Source organism: Xenopus laevis, chromosome 4L, assembly GCF_017654675.1.
Source record: "Xenopus laevis strain J_2021 chromosome 4L, Xenopus_laevis_v10.1, whole genome shotgun sequence".
Lineage (NCBI taxonomy): Eukaryota > Metazoa > Chordata > Amphibia > Anura > Pipidae > Xenopus > Xenopus laevis.
Genome location: NC_054377.1, coordinates 61,951,736 through 61,968,499, shown reverse-complemented (window position 1 = coordinate 61,968,499; position 16,764 = coordinate 61,951,736). Strand labels below are relative to the sequence as shown.

The 16,764-nt window shown below is 37.2% G+C and overlaps 1 protein-coding gene across 2 annotated transcripts in view; it reads left to right on the top strand.

Moving 5' to 3' along the window:
- chst8.L (carbohydrate (N-acetylgalactosamine 4-0) sulfotransferase 8 L homeolog) overlaps positions 1–16,764 on the top strand; it is a 254,502-nt gene extending 237,738 nt beyond the window's left edge. For both annotated transcript variants that reach the window (XM_018258014.2, XM_018258015.2), the window contains exons 4-5: positions 6,525–6,562; positions 15,507–16,764. In XM_018258014.2, the coding sequence (XP_018113503.1) occupies positions 6,525–6,562; positions 15,507–16,640 (1,172 nt within the window). In that variant the 3' untranslated portion in view covers positions 16,641–16,764. The remainder of the gene's footprint in view (positions 1–6,524; positions 6,563–15,506) is intronic.

Below are 16,764 nucleotides of genomic sequence, written 5' to 3'. Positions count from 1 at the left end.
CCAAATTATGGAAAGACCTCCTTAGCTGGAAAACACCAGGTCCTAAGCATTCTGTATAACAGGTCCCATACATGTATGTGGAAATCTCCAAATTAATGGAAGGCCATCTGCAATATGCAAATAATTCTACTTTTTAAAAATTATTTCCTTTTTTTCCTGTAATAATAACAATAATAAACCAGTACCTTGTACTTGATTCTAACTAAGCTTTTTGAATCCATATTGGTGGCAAAACAATTCTATATATTTTTTTTATGTTTACATTTTTTGTAATAGAAATTTTTATGGGGATCCAAATTATGAAAACACCCTGAAACTATTTTTGGGAGTTACCAGAAATGCATTCTGTCCCCCGGTCTCCCAATCGCTCCAACACATTTGCCCAGATTTTTGACGACTTCTGATGATTTTCAGCGAAAATCCATTGTGCGCATGTGCAGAACATATCAGTGACGGCAGCTGGAGCGATATGCGCATGTGCAGTGCAGTTTCTTTGGCTTCAGAACCAGTTGTGTGCATGCACGTGACATCCGTACCGCTGACGTCTTCTGCAGTTAAAAATCGAAATTCTTCTTTTGTATGAGACAATGGTGATCGGGAATGCCATGCAACCAAGGCTTTTAACTGTCCTAGTAAGTTTGTAAGCATTTGTCTTAGTTATGTTTCTAAATAGAGCACCAATTGTCAGCTTTTTGGGTTTTAATTGTGTCTGTGTCACAGAGTAGATTTGATTTTGTTATGATTTTTGTTTGATTTGATATGTTAAGGCACTCAAGTCTAAGATATGCAAAATACAAAATATGTGTAACCCCCTTCAAAGTTTGCAGGACTGGTTAGCCTCACACAACTAACCCATTATCGACTGTTCCCAAGTTCTGCTAGCAACTCCTCCCCACTTCCCAATACCTGAGTGCAGAAGGAATAATCCTTCACTATAGGGTTTTGCAGTTTTCAGGTCTAAGATAGACAGAAGTCTGGATATTATTTTTCACTCCCATTGTGAGATGCTTGCACGAATATCCTTTTAATTCCCTGCCACTGGATATGGATAGTCCTGCAGCAGTAAGTTGAGTTTGGCTATAGATACGCTGAGATTAAGCGGGTTGTTTACTAAAACTCAAATGAATCAAATTTTTTTATTAAAACAACGTTGACCAAACTCCATTCCTCGAATTGAACTCATTTATCAATAATGTTTCTTGAAAAAGTTGGAGTGAAAAACGTTGCGTCAAAATCGGGTGGCAATTTATTTTGTACGATTGACTCTCCGAGTACTCGATTTTATAGAATTTTCGCTGCAAATTTGTCGGATTATCAGACGAAAACCCAGACTTTATCGTATTATCCAGGGCAGGTCACTATTTCAAATATCAACTTCAAGGACATCTGCCATTGACTTCTACGTGACCTCGACAGGTTTGAGTTATTTTGGATTTAATTAATGGGCCCGTTAGACTAACAAATGTTCTACTGCTAATTATGGGCAAAGCGACTGTTGCTGATGAACACTGTTTTTAACACCATTACAGACTTTATATTTAGAAAGTGTCACGTACTACTTGTGTGACTCCGGGCAGAAGAACAAAGTGTGTATAAACTGTGTATATATAGTGAATAAAGTACCCCCTCTTGTAAAATATAAGGATATTATAAGTTACCGAGGAGTTTCATGACCATATAAAAACACGAGGCCGAAGGCCGAGTGTTTTTATACAGGTCATGGAACTCCGAGGTAACTTCTAATATCCTCATATTTTGCAACTGGGGGTACTTTATTTATTATAATACACAAATTTCAGTGAGTCATGTGACGGAAATGACATCAGAACTCACCGTTTATAACTGATGACATCAGAACTCACCGCTTATAAGGATATAATTTACAGGATATTCATGGCTTTTGTGTATTATATATATATATATATATACTGTATGTCACAGGTTGCCAGTGAGTGATAGTGAAACCATATCCCACAAAGTAAACATATTCATTGTGTTTGCTGTTCTAAAAATAAATATGACTTTGTTTTCAATATGACGCACTCCTATCACATAGTGCAAAGGGAAGTGGTAATTTATGCATTCCCTCTGAAAAGCTGAAAATCTGCATTATGCTCAATGAGAAAAAACATTTCACAGGTAATAAACAGCAGCACTTTTCATGAGACACCTTTGTTTCTCACATTAGGCTACACAACAAAGCATAAGCGGTATAATACAGGAAAACTCTAAATAGGCCTCTAGTTCCACTCTGTCCATATCAATAATTAAGGCTGTGATCTCTCTTTTGTCTTGTGGGATGGAGAGCAGGCTCTCTTGGTTTGTTCCCTTCCTGTAGCCGTCCCTGCTGATAAACATACTTCACATTCGTTTCTATTTAGCCAGGCCAAGGAGGTGAGAAAAGAAGGTCCATTAGGATCATTTACCATTCCAGTAAGTACACTTCTCAAAGTACTGGAAAATCTTAATCACTTAAATATTAATGATATGTTACAATCAATAATTTTGAATACATTATATTCTGGAAAGCCACTTATTAAAGGCATGAGTTATAATTTCTGCAAACTCATACACTGTAGCAACTATCCTGCACCTATCAAACTACTTTCCAACAAATAGATAGGCAGCACTAATTCAGAGAGCCACAAGTTTGCTGGCATCAGAAAGAACTTAGAACTTCATCTGCATCATACACTATTTGTTACTGAACCACATTTCTCAGCTTTCCCGGTTGGTATTTATAGTACACCATTAAGTGGAAAATTAAATTCTGCACAATGTCAAACTGTATAATATTCTGTAGATGTGTTGCCTTCACAATAGTTGACTTAGCTGTTCAACCACTGGGAAAACCACTCCAAAGTGGTTCAACCAAAACAAATAACTGGACCAACAGACAACTCAATTCAGTTAAGTCTGAGTTGTCAGACTGATTAACTTTGGGAATTTGGGATTAATATTGGAGATTAAAAGGGTTGTTCACCTTTAAATTAACTTTTAGTATGATATAGAGAGTGATATAATTTGCAATTGGTTTTCATTTTATCTTTTTATTCAACAGCTCTCCAATTTGCTATTTTGGCAATCTGGTTGCTGGGGTCCAAAACAACCCTAGCAACCATGCATTGATTTGAATAAGAGACTGGGATATGAATGGGAGAGGCCTGAATAGAAAGATGAGTAATAAAAAAGCTTTTGAATCCTAAAAAACCTGTTGCTTGTCTATAATTTTGATAATGACAGAATGATCACTGGAGGCCACTGTTTAATTGTACTTTACAGGTGGAATTGAGTAAACCATATAATAATAGAACAGGGATCCAGAACCTTTCATACGTGTGAGCCACATTCAAATGTAAAAAGAGTAGAGGATCAACACAAGCATGAAAATAGTTCCTGGATGGCACAAAATAAGTGCTGTGGTTGGCTTTGGTAGACCCAATGCAGTCTATAGGAGGCTCTATTTGTCAGTATACCTGGTTTTGACTCCGAGCCAGGAATTGAAAAATAAGCACCTGCTTTGAGACCACTGAGAGTAACATCCAGCAATTGAAGCTGAGGAAGAGGCTGTTGGTAGCCTGAAACGTCGCTGTATATCTGTCCGAGCAAAGCCCTTTCAATAAAGACTATTTAAGAAAAATCTCATTGCCTGGTGCTGTCTAATTGCAAAGTGTGCAGAATATATTTATATAACTTGTTTCCTTTTCTTATGTACAAATCACCCAAATATGTTGCTATCCTGGTTGCAGGGAATCAATTGTATATACCAAAGCACTTAAAGAAAAGATGCATTATGGTTGTTGTATTTTGTCATTGCTGAAAGGTAGCTGGCCGGTCATCCTTATTCTAATGCTTTGTAGTGAACACTCAGCACTTGCTACATTCAGCCGTAGTCATGACTGACATCCCTATGAGACTAGCAGTTAGTTGCACAGGCTTCCATGAAATATGCTTTTAGCTGAAAGGTCATCAAAATTCTTTCTCCTTCCCCAAAGAGACCACATCCCAGTATAAGAGAAGGCTTGAATATCTTATCTACTGGCTCTGTGTGTGACTTTCCAGAAAACAGAGTTTATTCAATTTCACCGTAATCCATTTAGCCATTTTGGTGAAATAATGCATATTTAGATATGTAAATTCCCAGCTTCTACATGTTGATATTACTGACAGTGAATATAAATCATCAGTCTCTGCAGCTGAATGTCTTGCTGTGATAAAATTAATAGTTAAAAAAACACGCCTGCATCTCACACAGCATTTCAAGCAGCCATTCAGGGGTAATTTGTTTATTTCTGTTGATGCTTATTGCAGACAGCACACACAAATTCCTGCAATAAAAGGAGATACAAAGGAGTAATATCACCTCATAACGTACAACAAATCGCACAATGTAAAATTGTATTGTTTGCACCATTCCATATATAAATATATGTGGAACAACCTAAAAGATCACAGCTACTTAAAAATACCAAGATTCGTTCTCAGGGGTCCACTAATTGTTTTTATGACTGCACCAACTCAAGTGAATTTGGATCTCTCTTTCTTGTGTGTGTGATATCACCATTCCTATATTGAAAGAGCTCTCTGAGACCTTTAGCTAGAAGGTTATAGTCTTCTATAGTCAGGATTTTAAAGGCTTACCAAACTATTGGGCACAAATTCTGCTGTCCTGAAGATATTAAAAAATAAGTTGTTTCTTGTCTATCAAACATGTCTTCTGGTGCAGTGGCCAAAGACAGAATTTCATACCAACTGTAATGCATAGTGGTGGAAATGTTTTGGTTTGTGGCATCAGGGCCTGGGTAGATTATTATCACAGAATCCATTATAATTCTTCCTTGTACCTGAGGGGGCTTGAGATGTAAGACCATGAATATAAAGACTGAAGCTTAACTAAAAGCGGATCTTGCAACATGACAATGACTATAAACAGTCCAGTAAATCCAACACGCAATGGCTGAAACAAAATAAATGGATGGTTCTCGAATGGCAAAAGCACAGATCTAAATCATGTGCATGCACGAAACCCCTTAAAGGGATACTGTCATGGGAAAATGTATTTTCTTCAAAATGCATCAGTTAATAATGCGGCTCCAGCAGAATTCTGCACTGAAATCCGTTTCTCAAAAGAACCAACTGATTTTTTTATATTTAATTTTGAAATTTGACATGGGGCTGGACATATTGTCAGTTTTCCAGCTACCCTCAGTCATGTGACTTGTGCTCTGATAAACGTCATTCATTCTCTACTGCTGTACTGCAAGTTGGAGTGATATCACCTCCCCTCCCTATTTCCCCCAGCAGAACAATGAGAAGGTAACCACATAGCCGCTCACTAACACAAGATAACAGCTGCCTGGTAGATGTTAGAACAGCTAGGAACAAAGCAGGATCCCGCACACCCAACAGATGACAACAATATGCCTGGTGCTCACTGGCAGAGGTTCGGCAAGCCCCAAAACAGAGTACAGCAAAGGAATTCCAACAGCACACAGGACTATGAGAAATCATCAAAAATGTATTTCAAAGCGGAGTGCGATGCAACATTTCGGGGAGTAAAACCCCTTTGTCAAGCATGCTTGACAAAGGGGTTTTACTCCCCGAAACGTTGCATCGCACTCCGCTTTGAAATACATTTTTGAAGATGTAAGAACAGCACTCTGTAGTAAAATCCAGGTCCCACTGCAACACATTGTTACATTGAGTAGGAGAAACAACAGCCTGCCAGAAAGCAGTTTCATCCTAAAGTGCTGGCTCTTTCTGAAAGCACATGACCAGGTAAAATGGCCTGAGATGGCGCCTACAGACCAATATTACAACTAAAAAAATACACTTGTTGGTTCAGGAATTACATTTTATATTGTAGAGTGAATTATTTGCAGTGTAAACAGTGTAATTTAGAAATAAAAACAACATCCTAAAAATCATGACAGAATCCCTTTCAACATCACACAGCTAAATATATTCTGCATGGAGGAGTGGGAAAAATGTCTCCAGTCGAAGTGAAACACTGACAGTTGTAAGAAATACATATTTGAGTTTGTTTCTGCCAATGGGGAAAATACCAGATGTAGTGGTGCACTTCTTTTTTCCACAGAAGGAAATAGCAATTATTTATTCAACAAAAAAAATTAATAGATATGTCATCAATAGTTTCTTGTTCAGTTCCATTATCTTCCATCATCTTTATCTACTGTTTGAATAAAGATCAAATATGAATATACACGTGTATGTTTTCACATGACTGTGTATGTTATGACCAGCTATGTACTCCTGATATTAGTATTATTGTTATTGAATGAACACATGAGTCTGAGCTAAAGCAGGAGGTGAGCTAATGCTTAGGGGCAGGAGACTCATTACAGTTGTTTGGAATGTGGGTTGTAGAACACTTCATAAATATTCTTCACAATTGTTTACTGTTTTGCAGTTAGATGTAATATTTGTGATATTTAATAATGACTGCTTTTCCACTATAATTGGTTTTGCTAATTATATTGACTGTTTCTCTACTTATCTTTCAGGAATGAAATTTGAATTTTCATTGCATCAACCAGAAAAGGTAGGGGCGGGATCGGTTTTACGTATGTTTTATAAATATCAATAAAGATGATTTCAGTACAGGTATTGGATCTGTTAACCCAGAAACCTCTGAATTACGGGACGGTCATCTCCCATAGACTCAATTTTATCTTAATAATCCAAGATTTTAAAAATGATTCCCTTTTTCTCTGCAATAATAAAACAGTACCTTGTGCTTCATCCAAACTAAGATAGAATTAATCATCATTGGAAGCAAAACCGCACTCTTGGGTTTATTTAGTGTTTAAATGATTTTTTAGTAGACTTAGACTTGGTAGAAACCCCAGGTTCCAAACATTCTGGATAACTGGTCCCATAGCTGTATTTGTGTGAGTGAGGGAAGCACTGGGTCTCAGGGGAAAAGAAATAAAGAAAAGGGAAACAAGACCAAAATTCCTTCAGCAATATTATTATAATGCAGCACAGACTGTGTTTACTGTATGCATGTCTGTGATTAGTCATAAACTGTTGGTTGTATAAAAATAGGCATTATGGATCCTGGAAATACCGATACGGGGGGGTGAATAGATTTGATTTAATTTTTTTTCCTCTCGAAGAAACATTTTTTCTGCAGATTACAAACTGTATTCATAGAGGAATCATTGCTCCATCTAGTGGAATTAAAGCCCACTGTGTTTGACAGATGGAGTCAATTTCCAGCCAGTTCGCTGCCAGTGCGCACATTTCTGGGAAATGATAAATATGGCACGTGGGTTATAATTCACTTGACAGCACGTCTAGTCCTGCTGCTACTTACATGCATTCATATAGCTTCTGTGTAACCACCCCAAGACAGGAGCTTCTGCTCCCTCTTTCTTGTTTTTATCTAGAAAGTAACAAGTAGATGTTTATATTTGTCATGAAATAATTTGACGGATATTTCACAGAATTTTATCCACAATGTTTTTGTCTTATACTGTATGTTTGGTGAGCAGGACTGTAATCTGGTCTACGTACTAGACCTCTTCACTCCCAGCTGCATATATGCAAATGACACAGGCAGAAGTGATGTCATGTTGTACTGCACATGCTTGTGACATCACCTGCCACAACCTGCACCTGATACCCCCACCTCTGCTGCCAGATATCTTGGAATATATCCGGCGGCAGAGGAAGACGGGGGTTCTTTATGCAAAAAATATATTTACCATATAAGTATGCGAGGGCCACACCCTTAAAGTTGCTGCCCTGGGAACAGGTCTCAAGTGTCTATATGGTAAATACGGCCCTGTTGGTGAGCCTGAACACAATATGACTTCACACACATGGCGTGCATTGCACTTAGACTGTACAAAAGTCTTTGTCATGGCGCAGAGGCTAATTTAGACTGATAATAGGAAAAAAGGCGCACACTGTTCATCTGCCATAATCACTGAGTTTTCAGTGGCTCACACCTAAATTAATTTACTGGGCAATTTAACAGATAAAGTTCATATTCCGGATTACACAGACCCATTTGTCTTTAACACCGGTAGAATAAACAACACCTGGCAGTATCATGTGATTGTAAAACATGTATGCACAGAACGTCTGATTGCTATTGTATGCTGTAAGCAGAATTTCACATGCACTAGATCACAGAGTGCAACAAGGCTTATAAAGATACAGGAAAAAATTAGTACTGGCACAAAAGCAGGCAGTTATTTTAGTTAGCTTATGCACGAGAGATTGTCCTTTGTTAGCCAAGAGAACAGATGCAGGCAAAGTATAATAACAGGAGCAATATGCAGGCAATACATCAGGCATTTCTATCTGGATGGGCTACAACTGGAGGGTCCTCTTATGACAAAGTGGTAATGGAATACCTTGCTGGAAAAACCATTTCCAAATGACTAAATCAGAAAGCTTGTGTAGCACACACGCATTTAATCTTGCTCTCCTCACTTGCGTGCTTTTTTAAATGTACTACAAGGAGTTCAATCAGTACTCGTGGGATCAAGAAACCTGCAGACAATGTAGTGCAGAACTGTAATGACACCGAATCATGACCATGGATTTTAGGAAGTTCTGTATGTGTATAACACAAGAATAATTAGAATCAGAAAACTGCAAATTCCCTGTAGAATATGCAAGTTAACAAGTGATTAACATAAGCATAAGAATATGATAGAAGCCAGGCTCCTCAGCACTGCACCTCTTCTGTGTGTACCTTGCAGCATACAAATTCATTTGTATAGAGCCATACATCCATGCTAAACAATACCTATGCCTGTTTCATTCAATGTGATAACTCTCATAGAGATTTAGAAGCAGAAATAGTTTGGGGGACAGAGCATGCAGATAGGGACCTCTGTATGTTTCCTGGTTGGCTAAAGTATGAAGGATATGGTGGAATGTGCCAGTTTCTCCTTGAGCATTAACCCTACCAATAGTGTTACTTGTACAGTGCAACCAGTCATGTTATGGTAGTGTTTCAATTATTTGTAATTATTTTAAATCAAATCTACCCCCTCCCCTTAGATTAGGTTTTATAATACACTGTTATACAACTATAATGAGGAATTATTGTTATCACTCATTTCATAGATAACAAGTGCTGGAATCTCAGAGGCCGTCGTGTTGTCAGCACCCTGGACAGCAGACTAAGCAGCAGCTGCCAACGCTTAGGAATGTAGAGCACAGTTTCTTTAGTCTGGGCTCTGAGATATTGGATATATAATAAATATTGTGTTATATTTCTTGTGTTTTGAATGCCACACCTTGTTTCTGTACATAGGCAGAGCAAGGATATTTAGTACTGGCCACAATGCAGGATTTTAGTACAGGTATGGGAGTCTTATGCAGAATGCTTGGGACCTGGGATTTTCCAAATAAAGGGTCTTTCTGTAATTTGGATCTCTAAACCTCAAAATGTTTTAAACATTAAATAAACCCAATGGGATTGATTTGCTACCAATAAGGATTAATTAAATCTTAGTTAGGATGAAGTACAAGATATTGTTTTATTATTACAGAGAAAAAGGAAATTATTTTTATTAAATAGGATAATTTGATTAAAATGGAGTCTATGGGACACCATAGAATTGGAATTTTCAGGAAGAATGTTATCAAACTGTAATATATATTTATCACCATTTTGCCTCAGAGATCACCTGACCAGAAATACTACAGGTATGGGACCTGTTATCCAGAATGCTGGGGAACTGGGGTTTTCCGGATCTTTCCGTATTTTGGATCTTCATACCTTAAGTCTACCAGAAAATATTGTAAACATTAAATAAAACAAATAGGCTGGTTTTGCTTCCAATAAGAATTAATTATATCTTAGTTTTGATCAAGTACAAGGTACTTTTTTATAATTACAGAGAAAAAGGAAATCTTTTTTTTTTTTTATATTTGGATTATTTGATTATAATGGAGTCTATGGGAGGCAGCCTTTCCATAATTCTGGGATTTCTGGATAACAGGTTTCCAGATAACAGATCCAATACCTGTACAACTGTAACTGTAACAGGTAGAAGTGTGGAAGTAAAAGACAGAACTCTGTCTGTTAATTGGCTCATGTGACCTAACAAGTATAGTTTGTTGGTATGTTTGTGAGTACAGTGAATCCTACCATCCCAGGGGGCGGCCCTTATTTTTTAAAATGGCAATTTTCTATTTAGGATTATCCAATGGCACATACTACTAAAAAAGTTTATTATTATGAAATGGTTTATTTACATGAAGCAGGGTTTTACATATGAGCTGTTTTATGCAATATCTTTTTATAGAGACCTACATTGTTTGAGGGGTATAGTTTTCCTTTAATTCATGCCATGCCTCACTACAAACATCTGTTTGCAATTTACACGTTAAGGATATAAAAGTAAAATGTATACTCTTATAACTGCCTGTAGGTCTGAACGGAAAGGTTTCCTGTTTAAAATGTAATATCCTTTTAATTTCCCTTCTCATATAAAATATAGATTCAGTGGGGAATATTATTGCTGGTGAGCATAAACCTTCATGTGGATAACTCATGATAGCAGAGATAGCCAATAGCAGTCTGCCTCAACAGAAGGTATAATAATCCCTTTTCACCTATGTGCACAGTAACATTATTTGTCCATGACAGCCTCTTGGGTTTCTGTTATTATCTTGTCAACAAAGCATACATTCTGTTAGGAATATTGTCTGCCCTGCCTGGCTTTGATAATCATGTGTTATTGTCCTTTACAAACCAGTGTGATGTTTGTCAGCAATAGATTGCTTGGCTCCATGAGGGCCTATTTCCAGCACAGTAAACCTGTTTTGCATGACAACAGATTTCGGAGACATTGGCTCCCTCACTTACCAGCTGGAAGTTCGGCATTTTTATTAGAATTCATTTTTCTTCATGGACTTAGCTTCTTAGTTGCTGCACTGTACACCAGATGCTTTAAATGGGAATTTGTGAGCATCCATATTTGTTAATTTAAAAAAATGGTAAGAGTCATTAACTGTTTCACTACTAGGACCCTGCAGAAGCAGCAAAAATCAGTGGCGCAATAGACAATGCTCAACATGTGACAGGCAGGTAAACATGGGTTGGATGAATTCTACTGCTGTCCCTGGTGATTAGAGAGCTTGTGGGCCTCCCTTTCCATCTCATACCAACAGTTTTATTTCATCTGACATAGATGGTCAGGATTCGATCAGAGGGAAGTGTACAAACCTCACAACTAATAATGTATACAATGGTAAGGCAGAAACTCCAAACTACTGCTGGAAGCTGTCTCTTCAGTAAATCGATTTAGAGATGGGCTTCTACAGCTAATTGTACAGTACTCTATTAAAAGACAGTTGTGGGGAACCCAATATATACTCTAAAAAGAAAAATTGGGAGAAAAGTTTGCCCAAATTAAGAAGCATTGGTAATATTTACTTAATTGCAACTGAATTGCTTCTTTTTGGGTGTGGAGGATGTTTTTTGGGTGTGGAGGATCTTTTTTTAGGTTTGGAGGATCTTTTCTCTCCCAATCTTTCTTTTGATTCCTTTTTGAGAAGAAACAATATATTTATTTTGGTAAGCCATAAATTGCCCTTCTGCCTGCACTTGAATTTTTTCTAGATCCACAAATGCCAAGTAATTATAGAACACAAAAAAGTAAAAACCTGGAACTAACGTGAATACTAATACGAAAATCTTGAAATCCTTGTGCAATCACAAGCTAAAAAAACCCCAAAAACCTCTAAAAAACCTGAAAAAGGACAACTCCCACTGACTCTTACATGACCGCAACAGCTTTTAGATGGCAAGGTTTTGTATCAGTGTTTTTTGTGGTTTTAACACTTTATAAATTATGAATTTTTCATGGTTTAGAGCAATCATCAAATCCACAACTTTTGGCACTAAAAAATAAGATTAGTGGAAGAGAGAAAAAAAGCAACCATTAGTAAACGCGTTTTTCAGAGCATCATGCACACATGCAGCACTGTAACATTTGTAACCCATGTCCACTTTTTTGGTCACACCCCTAAATACTACTTAGAATTTACCAAAACACAACCCAGTATTGCCAGTATATTTACTAAGTAAAATGGATAACTGTCATGTTAACCCTAGATGTGCCAGTATAACTATTATAGAAAATTAATAAACAGCATATTAACCCCAGGCATGCCAGTAAAAATACAGCAGAAAATGGATAATAGCATGTTAACCTTAGCTGTGCCAGTATAATTACTGAGCAATTGAGCATCCCATTAACTCCCCACATGCCACTAAGATCACTGAAAAATGTCTATCACTCAATTTAACTTCATACAGGCCAGTAATATCAATAAAAACAATAATCACTGCATTTAACTCCATACATTCCAGTAACATCACTGAAAAATAGTTAATAAGCACTCCAATTACTCCAAACACACCAATATTATCAGTGGGTGGCCCTGGGCAGATGCCCCTTTTGCCCGTTTAGTAAAGTGTCCTGTCAACAGTCATTCATATTTTATAGCAACTCTTTCAACATATGGGGTTAAATCTGTATTATTCTTCCTCCACAAGCAGAAAATACATGTACTGGTATGGGATCTGTTATCCAGACAGCTCTGAATTACAGAAAGGCCATCTCACATAGACTACATTTTATCAATTTTTTTAAAAATGTCCCTTTTCTCTGTATTAATAAAACAATACCTTGTACTTGATCCAAACTTAGGTAAAATGAATCCTTATTGGAAGCAAACCAGCCTATTGGGTTTATTTAATGTTTACATGATTTTCTAGTAGACTTTATGAAGAACCAAATTACGGAAAAGTCTGTTATCCAAAAACCCCAGGTGCCGAGCATTCTGGATAATATGTCCCATACCAGTACAATCATTATATGTAACATTTACAGTGCTGGGGCTAGTGATACTTCATCACGTTTAGCTAAAAGGGGTTAATGTAGCCAGGGTACTGGAAGCTGCTCTGCTTTTCCATTATACATGTGTTTGGCAGTTATGACACTGAGTAAATTTCTTGAAATTCATTGCATGTGTCCTGGCTGAATATGGCCGTTAAAAGCCCAGTCTTCTTAGGATTCCATTAAAGGTCACCAAAATGCTCAGCCTTAGCACAGGAAGCCTTGGGGGAAAATATTTCAAGTGATTACACCGAGCTTTCATGTTGGGCATCTCTCTATTCTCAGTTTATGGTCTGTCAGTGTCCTTTATAACACCATTTAAGTAACCAACACATTAGTATTTAAGAGAACTTCTCACTGGTCTGCTCTTCTGAAATGCAATGAAGAAGAGGCTGAAAGACAAAGAGAATAAATAATGTATTTGAATTTATATTAAAAATTGACTTGGGCTCCTGCCATGTAAAGTGTTATAGATCCCTATGCTTGCAGTTTTTTTTTTTTACTTTTTCTCTATGCTGGCAAATTTGTTCCACTTGTTCTTTTGTACTTAAAGATATATAATATATATCTGAACATTATAAGGTATCAATAAGCCTGTGATCATTCTGTGATCTTCTCTGTGTGCCAGGAATTGCCAAGCTGGGATGCCCACTCTTTCACTGATTCTACCCTAAATATTTAATAGAACCAGATTATTATTCCTTTAACATACTATATTTTGCTTCAATTTTAATGTAATATTTCAACCAAAACCGAATAGAAGGCATAATGGATAGTTGTAAGAATATCCTGGTTAATCTAGTCAAAACCATTTCTTGAATTGAAATAAACAGTGAATAGTGAAAAAAAAACTTTAATATAAGGATGTTCGTTGATTGCATTTCTCTAAGACTGATTTGCAGTTGGTACTTTTTATTTTGAGCAGTTATTGCATACATTTCCTTTCTATTCTCTCTCTGTCTCGCTCCAACATGTCTTCTGATTACTAGCATAACTCACCTTTAAAAAAAGTTTTTGCAAAAGTAAGTGCAATGTATAGAGTGCAAAAAGGAATGCAAGACACTGGGCTTTTATATACCAGAATTGCAGTAATTGTGTGTGCCTAATATGTTTAATGCACCGCAACTGAAAAATCAGTTACTGCATTGATACATTGTGTTCAAGCTTAGTTTGTATTCTGCTGTTGTCCATGTGAGTCCATTGCACATGTAGGCTCAATATAAAACAACAGGTGTTAATTCCAGGGCTCCCTTAAATCCATGCTCTAAAGAAGGCACAACAGCCATTTTAATGTAAGGCAAAACTATAACAGAGCATGTACTGAACCATTTAACTTTATGAAGTACAGGCACAGTTCTACACTTTGTACTTTTAACTTTGTATATCTAAAGCCCTAACGTGTTGTGGAACTTCAACAACTAGAGACCACTTGAAGTGAAAAGATTTTTATTTGACACAAGCTCCGTGGATTCTGAACTCACAAAGAGTCAGAACCCCGAAAAAAGAAATCAGAATTTTTATAAACTTGGGACCCTATGGAATAAGAACTTACAGGCATAAAAGGGCGTTACCATTGTGAGAGCTTACAGATATCTCTTCACAGCACAGAAAAACAAAGAACTGCTCAAATAACCAATGAGATGGTCTTCCTCAAGGTTAAAGTAGTATTAACCAAGGCAAGCTTGAGAACAGAATCCATCCAAGTCAGTGGGGTTCCCGGGGGAATCAGCATAAACAGAATTTTATTATTTCTCACTTGCAACAAATAGGTATACAAGAGCACTTCCTGAAAAAAAATCTTTATTTTCTGTAAAAAAAAGTTTGTTTTTTGCTTACATAGGACTATGTATAACTTTGCACTCATATCTATTTTTGTTTTCATTGGTGGCAAAAGAAAAACAGCAATTCTCTCTTTATTAGCTAATCTTAAATTTATAACAGGAGTTTCCCAGTTGATCTGAGCTTAACTGGTTTTCCTAATCAACTATACAGGACACAATACATCTCCTGATGCTTCCCTGCTCATTTCTAATGCTCAGTGTGACAAGAGCAGAGGTGTTAGGAGATGTCTCCTGTATCAGTAACCTTATCGTCTAGTGTTCTTGCTGGCTGCCCAGGGAGAAAAAGAAGGAGTGTGCCTTTTAAAGGTCCATGATCTAATCAGTGCAAAATATTGTGAAAACTATAAGACAAAATTATGTAAATAGCAAAAGTGCTGAGAAGAGCACTATAAATAATGTTAAGTAATTTCCCTGTGATGTCAGTAAAATGCTGCACATAAAGCACGAAACCTCAGCCCTAGCTGTATCAATAGAATTGTGGCTAGGTTCGCATTATAGAGATTTTAGTTTAAAAGAAGCTGGAGTGATATTATGCAGCTCTGTGCTACACTGGAAAATAAAGATATCTTTGTCTGTAAATATCACCATTTATGTTTTAAAAGAATAATTATGACTGAACAGAGGTCAATTTTACCTATCTGCAGGTATGTTAGTTCTAATGCTGCTACCTCTAGATTTATCAGAAGAGATAAACAAATGATGCTGTGGCTGTATCCTGTAAGCAATGCACTATGGAATTCTCAACACTCATCTACTTTTTTCCTTCTAGGACTGTACAGCGAATAATCAATACGGGGACACGATGGAAAATGCTGCAAAACAACTGATGAAGATAAACCAAGTTGTCCCTTCATATCCACCATATCAGTACGCAGCCATGCTGCAGAATACTAACAGGAGGCAGAAAAAGATGATGTTTCTGAAGAGAGAGAATAAAAAATCCACAGAGAGGAAACTGCTAAAGAAAAAATCTCGCTTCCTCCTCAAGGAAACGCCAATTCTCATCGCCATGAACAGCTCGGCTGTCGATCTTACCCGGCTGGAAATTGATGACAAAAATGGCAAATGGAAGAAACTTTATGAGATGCAAATAGAACGGAAAAAGCTCATGCGGGACATATGTTCGAAGTATAAGAGCAGCAGCAGGAGGATTATAACACCATATCACGTCTCACGGATTTTTGTAGAAGACAAACATAAACTTTTATATTGCGAAGTTCCAAAAGCAGGCTGCTCCAACTGGAAACGCGTCTTGATGGTGCTAAATGGATTAGCCTCTTCCACCAAGGATATCCATCATAATACAGTGCATTATGGGAATTATCTGAAAAGGCTTGATAGCTTTGATCGCAACGGAATCTTCTATCGCCTTAACACCTACACCAAAATGATTTTTGTCCGGGAGCCTTTTGAGAGGCTTGTATCTGCATTCCGGGACAAATTTGAGCATGCAAATAATTATTATCATCCAGTATTTGGCAAAGCAATTATTTCAAAGTATCGGAAGAATGCCACAAAGGAAGCCCTGTGGACAGGTTCCGGGGTACATTTTACAGAGTTTATCCAATATCTGCTTGATGTTCATCGGCCAGTGGGGATGGACATTCACTGGGATCACGTAAGCAGACTTTGCAGCCCCTGTTTAATAGACTATGACTTTATTGGGAAGTTTGAAAGCATGGAAGAAGATGCAGATTTTCTCTTGCATCTGATTGGCGCGCCCAAAAACTTAACATTTCCCCGATTTAAGGACAGACATTCCAATGAAGAAAGAACAACGAATAAAATTACCCAGCAATATTTTGCTCAGCTGTCTCCTACAGAGAGGCAGCGCACCTATGACTTTTATTACATGGACTACCAAATGTTTAATTATTCAAAACCTTTTGAGGGCTTGTACTAAACCCTTGAAAGAAAGATCATGTTTTGTAGAAAATATTCTCATCAGGTTTTCTATTGCTGGGTTTGTAGGAGGCTAATCTCTTATTAGCCTGCTAACCATATTGGCCAAGGGCTAAAGAAACACA